The sequence below is a fragment of the Mus pahari genome, chromosome 5 (assembly GCF_900095145.1).
Source record: "Mus pahari chromosome 5, PAHARI_EIJ_v1.1, whole genome shotgun sequence".
Lineage (NCBI taxonomy): Eukaryota > Metazoa > Chordata > Mammalia > Rodentia > Muridae > Mus > Mus pahari.
In genome coordinates this window covers 19,907,381-19,929,772 of record NC_034594.1, presented here as the reverse complement: position 1 = coordinate 19,929,772, position 22,392 = coordinate 19,907,381, and the positions used below count along the sequence as shown (strand labels likewise).

Genomic DNA, 22,392 nt, shown 5'->3' with positions numbered 1-22,392 from the left:
AGTTTGGCAGCCATGCCTTTAATTTCATGCAACTGCTAGGCGTCTACCAGTGTCCACACAGGGGAGTCACTGCAGCAGGGAAAGCAAAGAAGGACTTTAGTATAGTTTGCTGAGTAATGCTTACAAGAATAAAAAAGGGATACCTGGGCTTCAGCCTGGGTATGCCTTGGGTGTCCCATCTAGTAAGCATGCCATCTAGGGGCAGGAAGGACAGGATCAGTAGGCAGTACCAAGGTACCCTGCCCCTCCCAGCAGAGCTGAGCAGAGCAGACCTCTGGAGAGAGGACTCTGGGGTCATCCAAGGAAACCACACGGTCATAATGTAATGCTTGTCATGCAACGGATTCTTAGTTTGCAACACTGTTCATCTGTCACAGGTGCCAGTGGATGCTAATGGAGTCAGTGTGGTAGGGGGGATGGGTAAGCGGCAGGGATAGTCCTGTGGTGATTTTCTTGACATGTCCTTTCTGCTCCCTCTGTCTTGCCTAGAGTGGCTACAAATGCTTAGGGCTCTCAAGGCAGACTTGAGGTTAGCTGCAGTGGCATCTGCCTCCAAAGGCTGGGCACAGATGATACTCTCATAAAGTTTAAATGGTCCTGACGTAAAATCTGCAAGACTCCAGCGGTCAGGGGATCCATGTAACATACATGTCCTTGATATAGATCCAGTGTCTATGACCCTGGCAAGAACCCAAACCCCAAACAAATGACTGTTAAGAGGACTCCAAGAAATGTATCTGGGTTCATGGTGTATCCCACTGCTGAAGGACATAGAGTGTTCTCACTGAGTTCTCCCAATGGGTGGGACAGGGAGGTGACAGCCCAGCTTCCTCTGCTGCTTCTTTGGGCTGCAGAGCAGGGAGCGTAACTTCACACGTCCATGTCATTGGAGGCAACAGAGCAGAGCAATCAGCATCTCTCCCAGGAGCCTGGCCTGGCACGATGAAACCTAGCTACCAAGCTACCAAGAACTGGTATCCAGGACCAAGGGGACATCTAGGCAGGGAAGCCAGATGATAGTTCCATGAAAGGAAGTTCGGGAGGGAGGGACAGTAAACAGAAGTGATGGGTGAGGAAGAGGGCATTGCAGGAATTCCAAGTTTGGTACCGAGTGGATTTGTCTCAGGTGATCTGTCTATAAGAGTGTCTGCATACTTCCTAAGCACACTGCGTTCTGCGAGGCCGTACCTAGGGACTTGAGGGGAACGTCCTGACTGAACAGGAGTGAATCCTAAGGAGAACAGAGGCCAGTCTGCACAGGCGCATTACCTGGACGTTGGAGTCCTGGACCAGGCAGAGCTGTTCCTGAATCTTGTGAAGCTCTTCCTGCTGCCACCGAATGTTGGCCTGCAGGATCCGTGTCCTCTGCTCCAGTTGGTCTTTAATGGTCTGGAACATGCTGAATTGTGTTGAAAACTTCAAAAGGAAGTTTTTAAAAAAAAATCAAATCAAAGAGTTATTTCAGCCTGAGACCACCTTTGCCAGCATTCAGATCAGTCTTAAATACTTCTTTCCTGTCCCTCCCTTGGTCACTGTTCTCAGGATCTCTGAGAAAACTACTGTTCAGCTCTGAAGTGACAAGGTGTCTAGCCAGCGTTTCTTGTGCTAATGATGACAGCAAGCCCCCCCCCCCCAGTCACCTTAAATTGGATCCTGGTGCTCTCCTAGTGGGTCTGGATCTGTCAAGGTCTTCTTACACCCCACCTCCCTGGCTCACTGTCTGTCTCACAGGCTCAAGCAGCACAGAGCTATGGGGAAGGACACAATCACTACCTGACGCTTGCCTCAAGGATGTCACTGGCAGAGAATGCCCAGTAATGTAAACCATTCGTTATATGAGAATGTCTTAAAGAATACAGTAGTTGGGGCTGAGTAGAGGGCTCAGCATTAAGAGTACTTGATGCTCTTGCAGAGGACCACCTATGTGGTAGCTCACAACTGTCCCTTAACTTTGCCTCCAAGGGATCTGATACTCTGTGGCATCTCTGGGCACTTGCATGCACACGGTGCACATAAGCACGTAAACACACACACACATGCAAGAATAAAAAAAAAAAACCTTAAAGAAATGCAGTTGTTATCAGGTATAGAGCATACTACAGACCAAGAACAGTTATTATTAAGTAAATTTCAAGACACAAAACATTAGAATTTCCTCCCATTAGGCATTGTGAACTTTTTGTTTTTGTTTTGTTTTGTTTTAGATGTAAGGCCCAGAAGTGAAAGGGAGTCTCATTTCTTGTGCCTTTGGATCGAAACAAATCACTAATTTCCTACCAAAAGTGTCTCAAGGACTTGAAAAGGAAAACCACTCTTCTGATTTCTTCCCCCATGAGGCTAAAGATGGACTATTTTAATTAGGAGACTGGCTGAACAGCTTTGATATCACTGCTCAAGCCAGACGCTAGCAAGAAGCATATGCTAACACACGTCTTTCTTATTCCAGGAAAGCATCCGAGACCACTTCTACGAGGGCATATGTTCCAAAATGTTCCCATCAGCCATCTCAGATCTGCAGAGAGAGAGAGAGAGAGAGAGAGAGAGAGAGAGAGAGAGAGAGAGAGAGAGAGAGACAGCCAAACATAGAGAGGATCAGGTTCTGGTGAACAGCCATCTGGGATCCAGATCCAGGTATAACTTGGGGCAAGGGATTGGGACAATGCCAAATGCCTATGAAGGAGCTGAAGTCAGAGCCCTGGGCTCCATAGCAGATACAAGTGAACCTGTGCAATCCTTCTCAAGACAAGAGTGGATGGTCCAAGGCTCAGCCTCTTGTTCTGTGCCAGGCCGTGTTACATAGCTCTCCTCTAAAACGCACATGTAGATCTTTTTTTCTATTGTCCATTCATCTACCAATTTTCTATAGCCACTCTTCTGGGCCAACACAAGGAGCACCTCCCCCAGGAAGTGACCCCGTGAGCAGTTTCTCTGGTTATATGCCTGCTTCTCCCCACAGCTCTGCAAACTACCAGCATCCCTGCATCTCCAATGCCTCGCTCCTGAATTGACCCAAACAAGAACCCACAGAATGTTGTTGAAACCAGTGAGGCATCACTCAGCAGAGGCAGAGCCGTAATACACTCTTTTTTCAAGGACCGTGATATTTATAGTAATGGATTAACAGCTTCTAGATACTGAAATCTGGAGTTCTTTGAAATGAAAGGGAGACAAACAAATACAATGATAGATAGAATGAATGAAGATGAATGTCAGACATGGGGAAAGAACAGGAAGTGGGAGAAGACCTGAGCGGCTGTTGAGGACAGGTATGATACATTGTTACTTGCCTCCTGTTGACTTTGTGGTAAAACCCTCCACCCAGGGCCTCAGTTGATACATGCATGTGCAGTACACAGCAGCGTGAGAATGCATGCGCAGTACACAGCAGCAAGAGAATGCATGCACAGTACACAGCAGCAAGAGAATGCATGTGCACTACACAGCAGCATGAGAATGCATGTGCAGTATACAGCAGAGTGAGAATGCATGCGCAGTACACAGTAGCATGAGAAGGCATGCACAGTACACAGCAGCGGGAGAAGTTTCAGCAGCTCAGAAGACATCTGTTCCTCCGTCCTGCCTCTGCCTCACCTGCGTCACTAGAGTAGGTGGACTCTGCAAGCTGGTCTGAGGCAGGCTCTGAGGCAGGAGCTGTTTTGTGAGGTCACAGGAGGATGAAGAATGCAGAGGAGCCTGGGGGGGGGGAGAATAGGACCTTTGTTAAAAGAGCCACTTCTGAGCTGCTCTGGGCTGGGCTTTCTGCAGGTTCCGTGTTCCAGCTGCAAATCCTAGGATGAAGACTTTCAGAAAGTTCAAGACCTCTATCTCCTGGCTGCACTGATTCCTGTGCAAGACACGTGGTTAAGAGCGACACGTGGCTGGTGGAAGAGCCATGTGGCTCTTGAGCTGATTTCAGGTGCCGTGCTCCGAGAATGCATGATCCCTACTGCTAAGTGCCACTGCTGTCTGCCTGCGTTCCTTGGCAGCTCCTCTTTCCTTCTGCTGCCCCTTCCTAGACAGACTCCTTCCTGGAGGACCAAGGTACTCATTCTGAGGATGCTGTCACTGAGAGTTTCCTGGTCACTTGGATGGATGCTGGGGAACAACTCGGAGAAATCGGAGCGAGGACAACTGCTCATCTCATGGGCTATGAAGTGTCTTTAGGAGCTTAGGAAGAAGATGGCTCTGAAGTTATCTTTATAGGCGCCTAGTCCCTGGGGACTGTAAAAGCATGTTGCATAGAAAGCGTCACCCAGGAGAGCAATGGGGCTGGGGGGTGGGGAAGCGGCAGGGAGGAGGTGTGCTGGGAGAAATGTCAGCTGCAGGCTCACCAGCCAGGTGCTCATGTGGTCTCTTCAAGCTGTGTCCCCTGCACATCTCAGGGAGACAGAAACACAGCAGGCCACCATCCATGAAAAAAAAAATATGGCCTGTTGATGACTTTGTACAGGGCCATCGCTCCGTGGTGTTATGGAGAGGTTTGGCATACATCACCAGCGTAGCCTGACGCCAGTCTTCACAGCCACAGGTGAAATGAGATTTAAGCAGGAGGGCCCCCAGAGGCTCGGAGTCACCCACCCTCATGACTGAAGCACCGATTCTAGTCTTAAAATCACTTGAATCCTGTATTCTGCAATTACATATCCATGCTCATTTTGTGGTAAAATGTCTGACATTAGTTGCTAAGCAAATGCAGTGACTTCACGACCCCTGCCTGCAGTACCTGCCCTCCCTGCCCACCATCTGGCCACCACCATCGCAAAGTAAAAGCTATTCCCTGGAAAGACTCAGTGCGTTCCCATGCCCCACATCACAGGGCAGAACTCCCCCACTGAAAAGATGGGGACCCCACACACACCGGCATTGTGGCTGACTGGCTGAGCCCCTGCACTGGTAACTCCTGGGGTAGGGTGGCCGGTCTTGGCAAAGCTGTGGTGCTGTTCTCAGCCATCAGCTTGGTTGGAGTGGCTGTAAGAAAAGGAGAGATAGTTTTTCTGATTCACAGACCCTTCCCAGCTACCTCAGAGGAAGAAAGGACAAAGGCCTGAGGTTGAGATCTCTTACGCAGAGCTTAAGCCAAACCATAAACGCCCAACCAGGAAGCAGGCAGGGGACATACAAGTTGTCCTAATGCTCCCTTTCTATCATTTGGTCTGACCACCAACCTGATCAAACAACTCACTTAATCTAACCTGAATGCCACCCGCTCTGTCATGCTGAGAACACAGACATGGAGCAGTGTACTGGCTAGCTCTTACGACAACTTGACATAGGCTAGAGTCATTTTAGAGGAGGGAAGATCAATTGAGAAAATACCTCCACCAGATTGACCTATGGGTAAACTTGTGCTACATTTCCTTGATTGATGATGTGATGTAGGTGGGGCCACCCCTAGGCTGGTGGTCCTGGATGGTAGGCTGAGGAAGCCATGAGGAACAAGCCAGTAAGCAACACTCCTCCTCCATGGCTTCTGCATCAGGTGCTGCTTCGAGTGCCTGTCCTGACGTCCCTGGGTGACACACTACACGGTAATGGGAAATAAACCCTCTCCTCCACAGTTGATTTTTTAGTCATGGCGTTTTTGTTTTGTTTTATTTTGTTTTACACCCTGTGCATTCTGGGTACAGATGGCCTGACCCAGCTCAGTCTGGGACTCTGTGTGACTCTGGGCCCCTGGTCTGATGGCCCCATCCTTCCCCGTCCATGGAATGGTACTCACAGGTGGGTTCTGACATGGCTGTGTGTGAGGACTTGTGGGAACTCTTTGAGGAGGCTGATGGCGAAGGACTGCTGGTAAGACCTGAGGCACCCATGTCAAGTGCATTAAAGTGCTGTGGAGGCTCCAGGCTTGAGTCCTTTTCCTGAAACACACACATGTGCATGTGAGCTTGTGCGAGCAGACAGACAGACAGACAGACACACATATATAAAAAATAAGCTTCAGCATTAAGATTCCACGAATGAGTGGAAAATGTGACCTTAGTTCTAGTACGTAGAAGAATTTGGAAGAAATTGGGAGAAATGCTCTATCCTTTTAGGAAACTTTCTAAATACATTTGGATAGATACTGGAGTGCTGTACCACCGCCAAGAAGCTTTGTCTTACAAACCACATTTCTCTGCACCCTCTTTCTCTTTTATTTTGATTTTTTATATTTCCTCCACTGACCTTACATTTTATTTGTTCCTTAAAACAGTTATCTCATTGCCAAGTATTGTCGTTTTCTGAAACGAGAGATCAGAATGCGGTAGGGCTACAACTAGTGATGGCTTGTTAACATGGCGACGAGACACAAGGCACTGGGCCGTCACAAGGTTCTTCCTTTACTGCCTTGCACACTTGCTTTCTGTATGGGTAAAAAGCCATGGCCTCTCATTGTTTGATATCAGACTCTTAACTGGTCCTGGCTTCCAGGTCGTGTCTACCCCAAACAAGATATGATGGGAGAGAAAGCAGCTTTGGTGGACAGGCTCCAAACCTTTATGGCTTAAGAGTCATATTGTATGCAAATAGGTTCTGATTTTTTTTTAAAGCCAAAACACAGTGTTTATTCTCCTAAGTCCTGTGGCAACCCAGAAGGGAGAAATTACCAGTACCCACTGTGTAATGACCACTTACTTGGGTATTCAGTTTCACATATGTGAGTCCACATGTTGTTCTGACTTTAGATCGGTTGCTACCATGATGTGTATGTTTGTGTGTGTGTGTATGCATGCACATGTGCAAACATCTATGTGAGTGTAAATATGTGTGTGTGTGTGAGTGTGTATACATGTGTATATGTGTGTGTAAGTATGTGAGTATGAATATGCATGTGTGTATGTGTGTATACATGAATGTGCATGCATATGTGTGTGTGCCCCCCCCATAAAGAGGACTGAGTTGACTGATGTGTGACCTACAATCCTTTCTGTCAAACAGAATGGCAGGATGCACCTGTATGTGTGGTGGGAAATGTCATTTGCTTAGTGACGATCTCCTTAGATAAGGCTGGTCCAAGGGTCACTGCACCATACCACAGTGAATCACATGTTCCTGATCAGCCAGGAGAATTGGCCCCAGGAGTGAGCATGCACACTGAGGGGCATTCATAGGCATTTTGCTAGCACAGAATATCACATCCAACAATGGAATCTGCATTTCACAGACATGTCAGTCAGTGAAGCATTAAATGTCCCCCAGACAAGATCACCGCAGAATGAGAAGCAACATCATAGAGGTTTTACTTCAAAGGGAGTTGTTACCTTTTCACACAGAAACCCGAGAGACAAATTTCTGATTGGCTGATGGGTACACACATTATACTACTCTGTGGTTGATCTATGGTGTGTCTAACACCTGTCTAACGCTAGCTGAATTCCATTCTCTGACCCGACACGCCGAGTATGATGTGGCAGAGTGCGATGTTGGGAAGCAGACACTTCACTAAGTGATGGCAGCCACTCAGGTAAAGATGTGTGGGGACACTTAGAGATCAGGCGAGCCTCTGCAGACAGGGCTCTCTGATCCTTGAGGGTGATTTTCCCTTCCTCCTAGTTCATCCACAAGGGATGACAGATGTTTCTATTGATCATAGATAGGCTGTTGCAAAGGGTTAGGGAAAGGAAGGAGGCGGTGGGATTTGTAGACTGAAGGATCCTTTTTACATCGGCATTCCCTGACAAAGCTGATGCCACCGTGGCTACTAACTAAAATCTCGTGACACCGAGTCAGAAACTACAGGGAGGGGTGGGGCGGTAGCTTCACATGGATTGCACTCCTAGTACCACAAAGCAAGATCAAAGCCGGGAAGTGCAGGGGGGACAGGCTAATAATTGGAAGCAATACAGTAAAGCGTAGTCTAAGAGAGGGATGTAGGCCTTGGATTGTTCCACACTCTAGTAGGTGATGGAATTGCTCTCTGGCACTCTATCTGTGGCTTTTTATAGCCGTCATTGGAAGGCTGGGAAGTTGCCAAGCCATTCCTTGAGTCCAGAGGTTGTTTCTGAGCCAGCGTTTTACAAGCCTGTCCTCAGGTACCCATGCTTCCATGCTCATCGGAGGGAAGGAAGAGAGCACACAGCATCTACCTCATGGGACCACCCTGGAAGGCAAATGAGCAAACACCCACAGGCTATTGGGAGAGCTATGGGTCTCCGGCGAGTGCTTAGTACAGATGACTCCATTCTTCCTAGCCTGGTGTCTATCAGAATAACCCATGGGAGGTGCCAATGCTTAGCCCTTCCCTCTGGGCAGGGATGAACTCACCTTCAGTGCAGAGGGGTGCATGGCCTCTGTGGGTGGGTCTTCCAGAGCCAGCTCCTGTCTCCTTTCCACTCGAACATCTGCGTAACTGCTCAGAAAAGAGACCCCATTGTGAAGCCGGGACATTCCAGGAAGGCAATGCCCATGGGGACACATGGGGCATTCTATATAAAGCCTACTCATAGAATGTGTGGCACAAGGAAGCCCATCTGTGACCTGCTCAGAGGACCGAGTCTCATTCCTACCTAATTGCCTTTCTAATATTATGTTCCAGCTATTTCCAGTTCCGGGCTGGGTTTATTTCTCTCTCCCCACTGTATTCTATCCCTTCATCTCCTGAAATCTCCAGATACGTTAGCTTTTAAGATAGACTTTTGGTTGTTGATAAGCTGATGCTTGTAAAGAATTAAAAACTGTGCTTCAAACATGTTCATGATGGACAGTATATATAAAGAAACAACCCAAACCCTAGACAGTCCCAGGCCACTGCTGAATCTAGGGACCCATCTTGTCCACTGTAAGTAACCCCATGGTGCAGCCGCAGGATTAGGAGGACACTGGGATGAGACCCTGGAGTGTCTGACCCCTTGTTTATTTACTTGGTTCAGTCCCCATGCTCTCCCAGTCCTAGCTTCTTCCTACAATTGGGGAGGGAGGAGAGAGCAGGGTGTCAGGCACCCTCTCCTAGAGACTGAGCAGCCTACTGGAGAAGACACAGCCTGAGAGGCAATGGACAACTACTGGCCACGAGGCCACAAGCCACTGACTGAAGAAACCCAAGAGGATGGGCTGGGAACCAAAGAGGGAGTCTGAGCATGAGTGCATGCTGTGATAAAATGAGATGGTCAATGGCTGAAAGTGCTTCCCTATTCTCCTCCTATTAATATACATTTATATATGCAGAGATGTGTGCCAATCTTCATATGTGTTATACATATATGTATATATAACACATATATATACATACACATATACACACATACACATATACACATATACATATACATACATATAAGTATACACACATATACACAATATACATATACACAATACACATATGCACAATACACATATACACATATATGCACATATACATATACATACATATATAAGCATACACACATATACACAATATACATATATATATAATACACATATACACAATACACATATACACATACACATATACACATATATGCACATATACATATACATATATAAGCATACACACATATACACATACACAATATACATATACACAATATACAATACACATATACACACATATACACACATACACATGTGCACATATACATACATATATATGCACATATGCATATGAACATACATGCATACACATACACATACACATGCATATTAACCCTCTACAGATGCTCAAGTCCCTAATATAAAACGGGGTAGCATTTGCACATCACCCTCTTGCAGACTTCACACACAGGTAGTTTCCTTCTAACACACAGTGTAAATGCTTTGCCCATAGCTGCTACACTGTGCTCTTTACAAACAGTGAGAAGAAAAAATGCTTGTATATCTTTAATATGAATGTAATTTAAAATATTTTCCATCAGTGATTAGTTATATGTGGATGTAAAATCTACTTCATAGAAAGATGGGCTATTTATTATTTTATTAGATTTCTTTTTCAGAGACATGGTCTCACCTTCAGCCCAGGCTGGCCTCAAACTTGAGATCCTCCTGACTCAGCTTCTCATGCTAGGATTATAGGTGCACACCACTGTGCTGGGCACAAAGTCTCTCTTCTAAACCAGCCTCAGGCCAGCTCATTGTCTTGGTGTCTGTGCTCGGATGGAGGGTGAATGGCCACTTCCCTTTACCGCTGAGAGCTGGGAACCCATGTGGGATACATCTATGCTGTGCTGGATATATCGTTACTCTTTGACTCCCTGCTTATCCATCCTGAACTGAGGGCTCCCCAAGGTTGCTAGGGACCCCTAGGGCCAGTTTCCTACAGGCAGCCCAGACGTTCTTTTAATACTACCTCAGTTGCCAGCAGGGTTTTTATTTAATTTTATTTTATTTTATTTTATTTTATGTCTTAAAGAAAAACAAAAAAGAAGTATGGGTTTGAGTTATTTGGTGGCAACATTTTAATTTTCCTCTCAAAAACAGCAACAAGGAAAAGCTGGGGGCTGGAGAGAGATGAGGGGGAAAATATGTAAGTAGGTCACTGAAGCAGGGACTTAGTAAGTAATATCCTGGCAGCTTTCAAAGGGGTTTGACTGAAAACTCCCATCCAGGCCTGGAGGAAAGGGGGTCTACCTGGGCCGGGGCTGAGCTCTGACTATCCAGCTTGCTGCAGATGACAGCAGGAATTTCTCCTTTCATACAGGGTGTGCTTAAGGTGGGCCCTGGTCCTTCCCTATCCCTGGGGGAACCTCACCCACCTTCCCAGACACCTCCCAGAGGCCCAGGCTATTCCGTACCTGACCACCGAGTGCGTGCATACGATGAACTCAGGCTTGGAGTTCCATTGGTGGTAGGTGATGTAGTAGTGGGTTTGCAACCAAATCCACTGCTGCCCTTTGGTTAGAAACCGGTAATAACACGACTTCCCTTTGCCAAATTGCATCACTAGGAGGAGAAATAGCAGACTCTGTATGTAATACGCTCTAATGTAAAAGTGACCTTTCCCCCCAAGACTTACAACTAAAATTCAAACATTGTAGGAGACCGCACCAAATACTGCTTATTTTCCTGGTAGCATCATACTTTAAGGGACTACTACCATACTATCTAATACTCTTGGGAGGGGAGGGTTTTGGGGACCCGAGGATTGAGTTTGGGGCCTCACGCCTACTAGGCACATGCTTTGACTTAGTCACATTCAGTCAAATGGAAGAATTCCTAACACAACGATCCGTATTTTCCTGATTACACAAAGGCTTAAAGAGCTCTTCCTCACATGATGGCACACGAGGATAGATTTTCCTGAGGCTTAAGTAAAAGGAGGCCCTGGCTTTCTTGGGACTCATCTTCCCGCTGGAGGTACAAAGCTTTTGGAACTTCAAGAGCTGAGCAGAGGAGAGAGCATCCAGACGCTGGGAGAAGTGGACCCAAAATAGACCTGACAACCGATGGACAGACTCTCCAGCTGTCGTCCACAGTAGAGTCTCAGTCTACACCGTTTTAGAAGAGAGTCTGGCATGGCCGCCTACAGTCCAGGCCTTCCCTGCAGCTGCATAACTGCCTGGAGTTTTGTCTGCAGATGGCTCCTTGTGGGGAGGGGAGTATCCAGGACAGAATACACACCCGTGGTTTATTAGCTCACGTGAGGCAGACAGATAAATTATGGATCTGAGGAAGAAGACCAATTTGGATTTTATTGCCACAGGGCTCGCAATTTGGCATCTTGTAATGAAGACCATGGTGAGTAATCGTACTCAGGGAAGTGGGGCTAGCAAAGGGAACCGTGGCCTCAAAACGATGTAGTTCTGAGCAGGGAGGGTTAGCAAATGGAAGTGTGGGCTCTACAAAACAAGTGCATCTTGCCAGAACCACTGGGCAAGTCTTACAGATGCCCAGTGTAACTCTTCAACCTGAAAGGCTTCTCTATGCTAGAAGAGTCAGAAGCAGCCAGAGGCTTAAAGCGGACATGCTTCTCCTATCTGAATGTGCATACCAACCCTGATCCCCGGTGGAGGGAACCCGAGAGTTTACACTAAAGCTAATCTGGTGCTTATGCGGCTTTCTAAGCTATATTTTGAGGAGCAAGGGGGTGAAGGTTAAGATGGACTTTATATCCCAACAAATCTCAGCCACAATTCCAGCATGCTCCTGTCAACAAGAACAGCACAGAGAAGAAAGTGCGAACAGCTCCTATAGGTAAGGCATCTACTGAAGACCAATGCCCACGGACCATCGTTATGCTCAATGTTATGGAAACCGTTTTTTACTCAAAGCTGAGCATTGGTGCCAAAAATGACTGAGTGGTTGTTTCTTCTTGTGAATGAGAACTTTGTAAAAGTTTGTAATTATTGCTTTCCCAGGGCATGCGGCCTACCCTAAATGCTTGCTGGAGTGCTCCCCTTTTCTGTGGCACAGAGCCTTTTCTGCCTTTTCCCTCAGTGTTGGAGGTGCCCTGCGATCCCCTCAAGGTCCTGCAATACCCCTTCCATACCGGCAGCATCTTGCAAAGTCATCTGCTTCGGGATTTCTCAGCAGACCCCACCCTGGAGGGCAGCCAGGAGATGCTGGTCACAGTTCTGAGCATCTTTTGGGTGAACGTCCAAAAGAACGTTTACTGGGAAAGTCAAGCTACAAAGCCAGTCCCTTGAGAATGTTGGATTTCGGGAGGACAGGAGATCAACCTTAGCCTTGTGGTCTGCTACCAATGTCTGACTGCTCAAGAGCAGGCAGAGCATTTGGTATTTTATCTTTCAAGTGCATTCCATAGCCTAATAGAACGTCTAGCCTTGCCTTAATTTTTTGATTAGGATTAATAAGCATGACTTTCTGGATGATAGCGGGATGTTGCTGGGGATCTGGACAATATCAATTCCATGTTGGACCCATAGGGCTAAGTGTAGGAACGAATTCCAGTAGTCCTCATGATTATTGCATGATTACGGTCCACCCTGGCAAGCAGGCTTCCAGAGGTACAGAATCCTGCTGTTTGGGCCCCTGAAAAGCAAACACAAGACTCCTGGTCGGGCAGGTGAGTGGTACTCACGGTGCTGGTGGCACCTGGCCAGGAGCTCCAGGTCATCAATGTGGTAGTAGTCGTAGCCTGAGGTGCCGAGTACTTCAAAGGGCAGGTATCCTATGATTGGAGGGGCTCTGCAGGGAGACATTGGGAACTCTTCAAGCACAATTTACAGACTGGTTGCAACACTCAGTTTGCAAGCTTAATTCCCATGGAGGCCTCTTTTATCAAGAACCAGGGGGCAGGAAAACAGTAACATAACAATGTAACAACGGTTAGGGCCAGAGAACCTTTACTTGAAAAGAACCCATTTGGTTCAGCATAGGCACTCCAGTCCTTGGGATAACCTGGCCTGAATGATAATAAGAACTTATAGATATTGAAGAATTTAAAACAGCTGGAGACTGATCCAGCCCAATGCCCCCAATTAAAGGGCTTGGAAGGGTGGTTACACATTCATCAGCTGTGATGCCGTGAAGGAAAGATGTAGAATTAGGTTGAAGGATCAAAGGGCGATGGAAGAAATCAGAGAATTTCTCTCCTCACATTTGTTTCTTGCCAATTGGGAACTAGAAATGGCCTGAGTTAGGACCATCCCAAAGAAATCTTGGGGCTAAGGCATCACTCTGAACATAGGACCCGATCACAAGTGAGACAGGCACAAGGATGTCAGGGTACCGACCTTCCCCTTAGCTGGGAACAACTGTTCCTACTGCCAAGGAGTCCTTCCCCCGTCATGGACCAGGCTGGACTTTATTCTCCCAAGTGGAGCCTGGCTCATGCAAACACCACTTGAAAAGGACCCAACTCAAATATGTTTTTCTTCTCTCACAAACCTGTGATCCAGAAATAAAAATTTCCATTCCAAGCTATGCCTCGAAGTGAATTCCTCTAAAGGTTCGTCAGCTACACACATTTCCTGTGTTGGAAAAGGAAGAAGAATAAGAAAAAAAAAAAAAAGGCAGACCATTGCTTGGGGTGCCAGATGCTCACCCTAAGTTGGTTCAAAAGGAAGGAAGGATGGATAATACAAATTAAAACTGTACTGTTCTGAGATAATCTCCAAATAGTGCTGCACCGAAATTTGTCATCTGTAGCTAATTTCCGTATTAGCTGATCCTTTATTCCTTTTACAAACTGGGAAAAGGACCTAGGAGCCCCACAGTGCCTTGCCCCTCCCCCTTCCCATTATCTGGAATTGTGGCAAACGTGTGGAGATGGCTTTTTATCAGAATCTGAATTACTAATTTAATTCCATTCACATTTGTACCAGAGATGTGAGTGGAGACCACAGAAGGGAAATACAATCAATGTTCGTGTTTTTTTTTTTTTCTTGACTCACAGCCTGAGCCACGCCTACTCAGCACACAATGGTATCGCAACCATGCGAAGCCTGCAGTTAGCCACCAACATCTCTGTGGACTATCAGCAGTGGGTGCTTCCTTCAAACCAAACAATCCACAGGAACCTGGGGCTTGGGATGGGCCATTGGGGGGGGGGCAGGCACAGAAACTAGACATTTAGAGTTTCGAAAACTAATTTATAAAACTAACTCTACTGCAATTTTATTCTCTTCCACAAGGATGATTAATGGCATGTAGTCAAGGTGACATCGATGGACGTCACTGTCAGGGACTTGCCTTTAAGAACTGCGGGGTTGCCAGGCGCACGGTGGCGATGAAGCAGATGTCCTTTCCTAGGGGCACACGGCAGGGTCTTGAAAGGGTGTTGTCAAAGCCATTACAGGAGGGGCTAGGCACTGAGATGGAGAAAGACACACAAGTTAGTCCTGCCTTGTGACACTAGCTAACGCTTACCCGACACTTCCTGCTTTCAGGAGTTTTTGTATCCTAACTTGCTCTGTTTTCATGACAACCTGATGATCAAGGTACACTTGCTACTCCCATGGCACAAATAAGGAAAGGGAGGCACTTGACTTAGGTCATCTTCCTAGAGGCTGAACTGAGAATCCAGTCCGTGGTAGTAGTCACCATACCCCACTGACCTTCACTTCCACAAGCTATTCAAAATTTCCTTTGTGTTGGAGAAACTGCTCTATAATGCAAGGCCTCCTTCTACGGCAGCGGCTCTCAACCTTCGGAATGTCGTCGACCCTTTAACACAGTTCCTCATGTTGGGGTGACCCCCAACCCTAAAATTATCTCATTTTTACTTTGTAACTGTAATTTTACTGCTGTTATGAATCATAATGTAAATATCTGGTATGTGGGAGATCTTTTGTGCAATCCTTGTAATAGGGTTGTTTGACCTCCAGAGAGTCACGGCCCACAGATTGAGTACTGCGGTCTATAGAAGAGGAGGTCTAGAGGTTGACTTCTGCTGATGTTCTAAGGGTAAATTTCATAGTCCAGCAGTGTTTCCACTACAGATTGTCCCACGGAAAGAAGTGGTGTCTTCTCATGCATGAAGGGATCTGTCTCAGACCTCATCTTAGGGAGTCTGGAATGACATAGAGTCTGGGTCCCTGAGAAGATGTCCTTGGGATGTAGGTAGTTACGGCTTGGGACTTGGATGTCCTGCAAACACCTGTGTGGTAAAGGCTCAGTTTCCAGTTTGGTGCTGCCTAGAAGTGGTAGAACCTCTGAGAGGTGGCACTTAGTGGGATGTCCTTGGTTCCTGGGGTTCTGCCTTTGGAAGAGATGGTTAGACTCTGATTTCATCCATACTGTCTCTCTTCCAGCCACCTATTAAGCAGCTCTGCTCTGACGTGTGCTGTGTGCTGTGTGCTCTGTGTGTGCTGTGTGCTCTGCTCTGATGTGTGCTGTGTGCTGTGTGCTGTGTGCTGTGTGCTCTGCTCTGATGTGTGCTGTGTGCTCTGCTCTGACGTGTGCTGTGTGCTCTGCTCTGACGTGCGCTGTGTGCTGTGTGCTCTGCTCTGATGTGTGCTGTGTGCTCTGTGCTCTGCTCTGACGTGTGCTGTGTGCTCTGTGCTCTGCTCTGACGTGTGCTGTGTGCTCTATGCTCTGTGTGTGCTGTGTGCTCTGTGTGTGCTGTGTGCTCTGTGCTCTGTTCTGACNTGTGCTGTGTGCTCTGCTCTGACATGTGCTGTGTGCTCTATGCTCTGTGTGTGCTGTGTGCTCTGTGTGTGCTGTGTGCTCTGTGCTCTGTTCTGACATGTGCTGTGTGCTCTGCTCTGACATGTGCTGTGTGCTCTATGCTCTGTGTGTGCTGTGTGCTCTGTGTGTGCTGTGTGCTCTGTGCTCTGTTCTGATGTGTGCTGTGTGCTCTGTGCTCCCAGCTATGATGATGCTCTCCAGCAAAGGCCACAGAGCAACAGGACAACCGAGCAACTCTGAAACTCTAAATCAGACACACTGAAATGTGTTAAATGTTGGTACCCACCATGTATTAAGCAGCTCTGAGGAGACTGAGGCCTGGAAAAGTCGCTCAGAGAGAAGCTAACGGAGTGAGAGACCCACTGGTCTTTGTCAGAGCCCAGGTTCACAGGGAGTAAAGGGCTTGGGTTTAATTCATGGCCATCAATGTGTTTACACTGGGCTCCCAGTGCACCCCCTAAGATACAACTTGGCATCAGTGAAGTACTTCCTGGAGGCCACCAGAACTTTCTTCAGGGTGACTATGGAGCACTAACTGACATTCTGGGCCAGAAAAATTCTATGATCTTGATTGAATTTGGTGAGGAAAGAACCCGGTAAAATATGAAAATAACCAAGTTGGCACATCCACAGAATCCTCAAATTCCAGTGTCTGTCTGGCTCCCCTAGAGCCTCTGGTTTGGCCACTTGGGTTGTGTCCAGATCACATAATTCAGGCATGGGTACTTTCCAGAGCTCCACTGGCTAACCATATGCCAGGATCAAGGATTTCTAGAATAGAGGACCATACAACCTTTTTTTTTTTTTTTTTTTTTTAAAGTATGACTGGTTACAGTTGGCTCTTTATTACTGTGACTTCTGAATCTGCAAAATAGACCAACTATAGACCCCATATATTTGAAAAAAGGCCACTATATATTTATTGAACGTATACACACACACACACACACACACACACACATCTTTTCAACATCATTGTTTCCTAAGGAATTAAGTAAAAGCATGTAGCATTTACATTGTGCTAGGCACTGAAAGTCAGCTATAGATGATTTAAAATATATGGGGTATGTGGGTGCTATGAGAATACCACATTGTTTTATACAAGGGACCCAGCCAGCCATGGGTCTTGGTGTCTAATGTGTCTGGGAACAACCCCCCAGTGGACAGTGACAAGTGACTATTTAACCTGTGCTTTCTAAACTCACAGATTTCAGTATCATTATGCCTTCCAATTTAACCAAAAGCATATGGAACGTAGGGAAACCGAATGCGTTTAAAATGAAATCCTTGGGATTATAGTTTAGCTTTCCAATCATTTTTTTTTTTGTTTTCTATATTTATAGGTTTGTAAATGATCCTATAATGCGGTCTGTTCTCCACTGACATGAATAAATTCACTTTACCAAACTCATTCTCTGAATCTACTCGTATAAATACTAATAAATGTTTCCAAACACAAACACAAAGCACGTAAAATGGCAAGTAGTGATCTCGAGTGTTCACATCTGTTGGGAGCTGGCTTAAGACGGTTGTAGGCTCATTGTGTGGGGTGAGTCAAGAGATTTATCAAGGGGAAGGGAAACAATCCCACATAGGGAAGGTCTGCAGACATGAACATCTGTGTAATAAAAAAAGACATTAAAAATTTCCCAGATGTGAAATACTCTCTGCTCGAATTGAAGAAACACTACCCTGCCAGATAATTACCTCATAAAATTCTCTTGACTCTTTTTGGGATACCGAGACCTTAGAAGCAAATTTCTGAGGACCCGCTAGGGACTTAAGGGGGGCATCCTTCTTCTCCCTCTACTGATGCACCTGGTTTGAGCTACCCCTTGGCTGCTGAACCCACAAGCTGCCAGCGAGGACCTTCTCCCTGATTTCCTGTGGAAAGGGGCAGAAGATGGGGAAGTGGGAAATCCCCACCTAATACATGTTTCTTCCTCAAGAGCAGCAGAGATGGCGTTATTCAGTGGGATACTGCAGACTTTTCACTTGGCCTGGCTGCCTTCCAACAGTTGTTTTTTTTAAAGATTTATTTATTTTATGTATATGAGTACATATGTATATGAGTACAGTATAGATGGTTGTGAGTCATCATGTGGTTGCTGGGAATTGAACTCAGGACTTCTGCTCGCTCCAGCCCTGCTCATTCTGGCCCAAAGATTTATTTATTTATTGTTATATGTAAGTACACTGTAGCTGTCTTCCAACACACCAGAAGAGGGCGTCTGATCTCATTACGGATAGTTGTGAGTCACCACGTGGTTGCTGGGATTTGAACTCATGACCTCTGGAAGAGCAGTTGATGCTCTTAACTGCTGAGCCATCTCTCCAGTCCGCCTTCCAATAGTTTTATCTGCACTTTTATGACTTTAAAGGCTTCAAAGGTAAAAATCTGACCCATTCCCTATCCCCCGGTCAATCCTTGCCAAGGATGGTCCTTCATTACTGGTAGCCTACACTTGGGCCCCAAAGTGAGTGTCTGCTTTTCCAAACAAGCTTTCCCTACCCAAAGCCTGAGGCATCTTGAGTACCTGATCCACAGTGATAGGAACCAGGGTGAATGTTTTGTTTTTGTTTTTTTATTTTTAAAGATTTATTTATTTTATGTATGTAAGTACACTGTAGCTACACAGATGGTTGTGAGCCTTCATGTGGTTGTTGGGAATNGAATTTTTAGGACCTCTGCTTGCTCTGGTCAACCCCTGCTTGCTCTGGTTGTCCCTGCTCACTTCGGTCCGCCCATCTCGCTCAAGTCCCTGCTTGCTCTGGCCCAAAGATTCATTTATTATTATACATAAGTACACTGTAGCTGACTTCTGATGCACCAGAAAAGGGTGTCAGATCTCACTATGGGTGGTTGTGAGCCACCATGTGGTTGCTGGGATTTGAACTCAGGACCTTCAGAAGAGCAGTCAGTGCTCTTACCCAGTAAGCTATCTCTCCAGCCTGCAGGGTGAATGTTTTAAATAGAGGTGAAGAGGGCGTAGAGGCCAAGGAGAGGAAGCTCCCTTCCACACTGCTGGTTAGCTGTCAAATGACTTTTTACTTGAAGCATAAGGCTCTCATGTATTCCAGAGGCAACACATACACGCATACTGCACAGTCATATTTAGCACTTAGAATAACTCTCTGGCACTTCAGATCCCAAGGTAGTTTAAAGTCCCTTAATTAAGGATTCAATTACCTATTTAGGTTTAAATAATAGAAAAAAATACATCTAATTACTACTGGCTTCCTTACATCTCAGAAGGATTTGCTGTCGGCACAGCCCTGCTTTCTCTGGTTGGCCAGAGACCTTGGAGGCACACATGGTATAGAGGAGTGTTTATCTCTCTCTCTCCATTTCCCTTCTAGAGTCTGCTTACTCAAAACCGATGCTATCCTTGCCAAAGGCTGGGGAAGCTGGCCTTTCCCAGGCGAAGTCGGGTCTTACTTCCCACTTCCAGTGCTGCACAGGGGTCCTACTACACCTGGTGGCTTCTCAGGTTTTCTGGATGACTCCCTCAGGGAGGACATCTGTTCCACACTCAAACTGAGCTTAGGGCTCAGTTCAGGAAGGAGCATTCTGGTCTTCGCTAGTAACTGGCACATAGACTTGGGGACTCTGGGGTCGATTGTCCTTTACAGTTCCTCCACTCTGCCACTGTTGGAGGGTTCTGGAAGTCGTGGGCATTCAGGCTAGCTCACTACCCTACCTATTGAAGGATGAACACTGCTCCAAAGGAGGCCCCAGCAGGATGGCGGCTGGGAATTCCATGCTCTATCAGCATCAAGGGTCAACAAACCGTGGAAGCGTCTAACTGAGGACCCTGCCTGGAGAGTTGCTGGGTGACACAGCTTTGGATCTTCGGACTTAAATGTTTGGTCCAAAGGTTCTCAAGCTCTGAGCTTTTCTAAGTTAGTATCTATCAGTTATGATAAGGACACAAGATGAGTTACAGTAATGGACAAGGTGGAAGGGAACTTATCTCATGGGGATCAGAGCTAGCAGTGAATGTTAGTTAGCAGTAAAGAAGGAGAAAGATGTCCTGACCATGTCCCACTTGGCCAGCAGTTCAGTCAGCTAAACACTCTCCATGGATGAGCTGCTGATATGCTATTTGCAACGTCTGTAAGAAGGCATATGACGAGTCCACACAGAATGTAAGAGCTAACTTTCCAGGCATTTCTTGAAAGAAATGAGAGCTGATGCCGATGGATATCTAGAAAGACGTGGTTTAGCAGTCGGTGGTGAGAGTTGCTCAGCAGAAGGAGGCTCCTAACCCCCTAAGTTTGACAGTTAATACTATGTGTTTAGTTATGGTGTGGAGCCATTGAGGGGTAAATACTTTCCAGTCCATTCACGAGGCATCATCTCCCACTAATGAAGTGCTAAGTGATTTCAGACTCTACGCTTTCTTCTTTGCAGCTTGCTCTATGAGGTCTGTTCTGAACAGCAAGATGTCAGGGTTTGCAGCATGCTCTGTTGGGTGTGTTCTGAACAGCCAGATAGCAACGTTCTTGGGAGACAGTCGCATGCTTACTCTGCCACATCCTAGCCCGAGCACCGCCTCCATGGCTCGCATCAAGCTTGGCTTCTTTTTATTTCTGCCAGGTCTGCTTAGCAGAAAGGCAAGCGAGAGAAGAGCCTCCATGAGAGGGCTAGGTTGGCAGTTTGCTGAACTAAAGGGAAACTGTATGTCTTACTTAAATCTTTTCTACTTCCTGGCATTCACTGAGATTTTTAAAGGGCCAGAAGACTTTGGTAACAGAGTTAAGACTTCCCCCCCCCGAGGATTAGTGTGGGTAGGGGTAAATTCTTCATATGTCGAGGAAAGTAGACTTCCTCTTGAGGCCCTCATCCTGTCTGGATATTTTTGACAGGCTTTCAGTTAAAATTATAGACCATCTTGCGCATTGCGCATGAAGTTTCTCGAATCCCAGATGAGATCGAGCAGAAAGATGTAGTTGATAAATGTGTGCCTATAAATTCCACATAGCTCCTTTGTAATATGGAGCCGAGATGATGGTGTGAGAACACGGCCTTGGGAAATAGCTTCTTATTCGCCACGATCTGAACGCTGCTGCTGTCTAATCTGATAGCTGATCACCACTGAGGGAGGAGTCCATGCTTCCTGGCTGAGAAGAGGACAAACTTTGCTGCCAGCTCTGAAAGGCCAGTGGTGCTCAGACCAGACACTCTGTATAAGACGTTTCCAACCCCTCCCCTCTGTATTCAGGGAGCTCTGGTGTGCCTGCGTCTTGATCTCTTATACCAAGACACCTTAGTTAATTAGCACCGGGAGAAACAGAATACAAAAGCAACAACCTCAAAGCCAGGCAACCTAGAGATCCCAGGGGACACATGGATCCAAGAGTTAGAAGCTAAAAGGCCCCGGCTTCTGCCAATGCTTCAATCTGGTGCTGTGGTTAGAAGCAACTGGGTAAAATGAGGGCAAGGAGACTTTTATACTCTGGTGTGTGGTTTCTGGAAAGCCCAGGGTGGAATGTTTGCTGAGGGTGACCTATTTGGAACCATACCAGTGACTTTTGAAATGCTGTGTTCTGGGTTTCAGCCAGATGCACATTTAAGTCCAAGGCTGTGGGAAGGCCCAATCAAGGACAGCTTTCTTCTTCCATGGAAAGACCTGTCAGGAGTAGAACCCGCTTCTTACGGCCCCTTAAAGCAAAGCTGTTCATCGTGTTCTGGAGATTCCTCTTAGCTGTTGTCTTTCTGCTCATGCAGCAGGAGGGAAGTGGATGTGGCATTGGAGCTCAAGAAGATCTTCCCGATCACATACTTAATTAGAAAAGTGTGTTTGCCCAAAGGAAGAATCTCCCCTCGCCTCTCCTTGTAGAAAACATCTGTTATGTGACAGACATAGTTCAAATAGAGTCTTTTTATTTTGGCGATGTTCTGGAAATGATCAACACATAGAGCAGAGGAAGACAGGGCTGCTGTGGACAGTGACCACCTCACTGCTATCGGCTAGCCAGGGTCCTTGGTGGGGACATATGCTCACTTAGCCCAGTCTGGATCCTTCAGGAGCCCTTGCCAGACAGGACAAGAACCCTTCTAAAATGACCAATTTCTTGTCTCATTTCCCAACACACATAGGATAAATCTTTATATCTTTTTCCTAGAAAAAGGGGACCAATGGCCATCTCTCCTAAGGAATGACCACCATGTGCAAACATTAAGGAGAGGGAAAATTCCATTTTGTTCAAGTCTTTGGTCAGCTGCTGGTGTTTATACTGACCACTAAACTGAGATGGTAGACAGAGGTGAACGGGTGAGTTCCAAAACTCCCATGAGAAAGCATAATCTCAGGCGTGAGGACAAAGGTCTCTCTCTCTCTCTCTCTCTCTCTCTCTCTCTCTCTCTCTCTCTCTCTCTCTCTC

General features: G+C 46.5%; 1 protein-coding gene across 3 annotated transcripts in view; it reads right to left on the bottom strand.

Annotated features, from left to right (window-relative positions):
* Window positions 1-22,392, bottom strand: part of Npas2 (neuronal PAS domain protein 2) — a 172,298-nt gene that overhangs the window by 24,384 nt on the left and 125,522 nt on the right. For all 3 annotated transcript variants that reach the window (XM_029538656.1, XM_021198519.2, XM_029538654.1), the window contains exons 8-16: window positions 14,569-14,687; window positions 13,765-13,847; window positions 12,956-13,062; window positions 10,710-10,857; window positions 8,248-8,332; window positions 5,720-5,861; window positions 4,859-4,968; window positions 3,592-3,693; window positions 1,270-1,416 (exon numbers count right to left, since the gene is read on the bottom strand). In XM_029538656.1, the coding sequence (XP_029394516.1) occupies window positions 1,270-1,416; window positions 3,592-3,693; window positions 4,859-4,968; window positions 5,720-5,861; window positions 8,248-8,332; window positions 10,710-10,857; window positions 12,956-13,062; window positions 13,765-13,847; window positions 14,569-14,687 (1,043 nt within the window). The remainder of the gene's footprint in view (window positions 1-1,269; window positions 1,417-3,591; window positions 3,694-4,858; window positions 4,969-5,719; window positions 5,862-8,247; window positions 8,333-10,709; window positions 10,858-12,955; window positions 13,063-13,764; window positions 13,848-14,568; window positions 14,688-22,392) is intronic.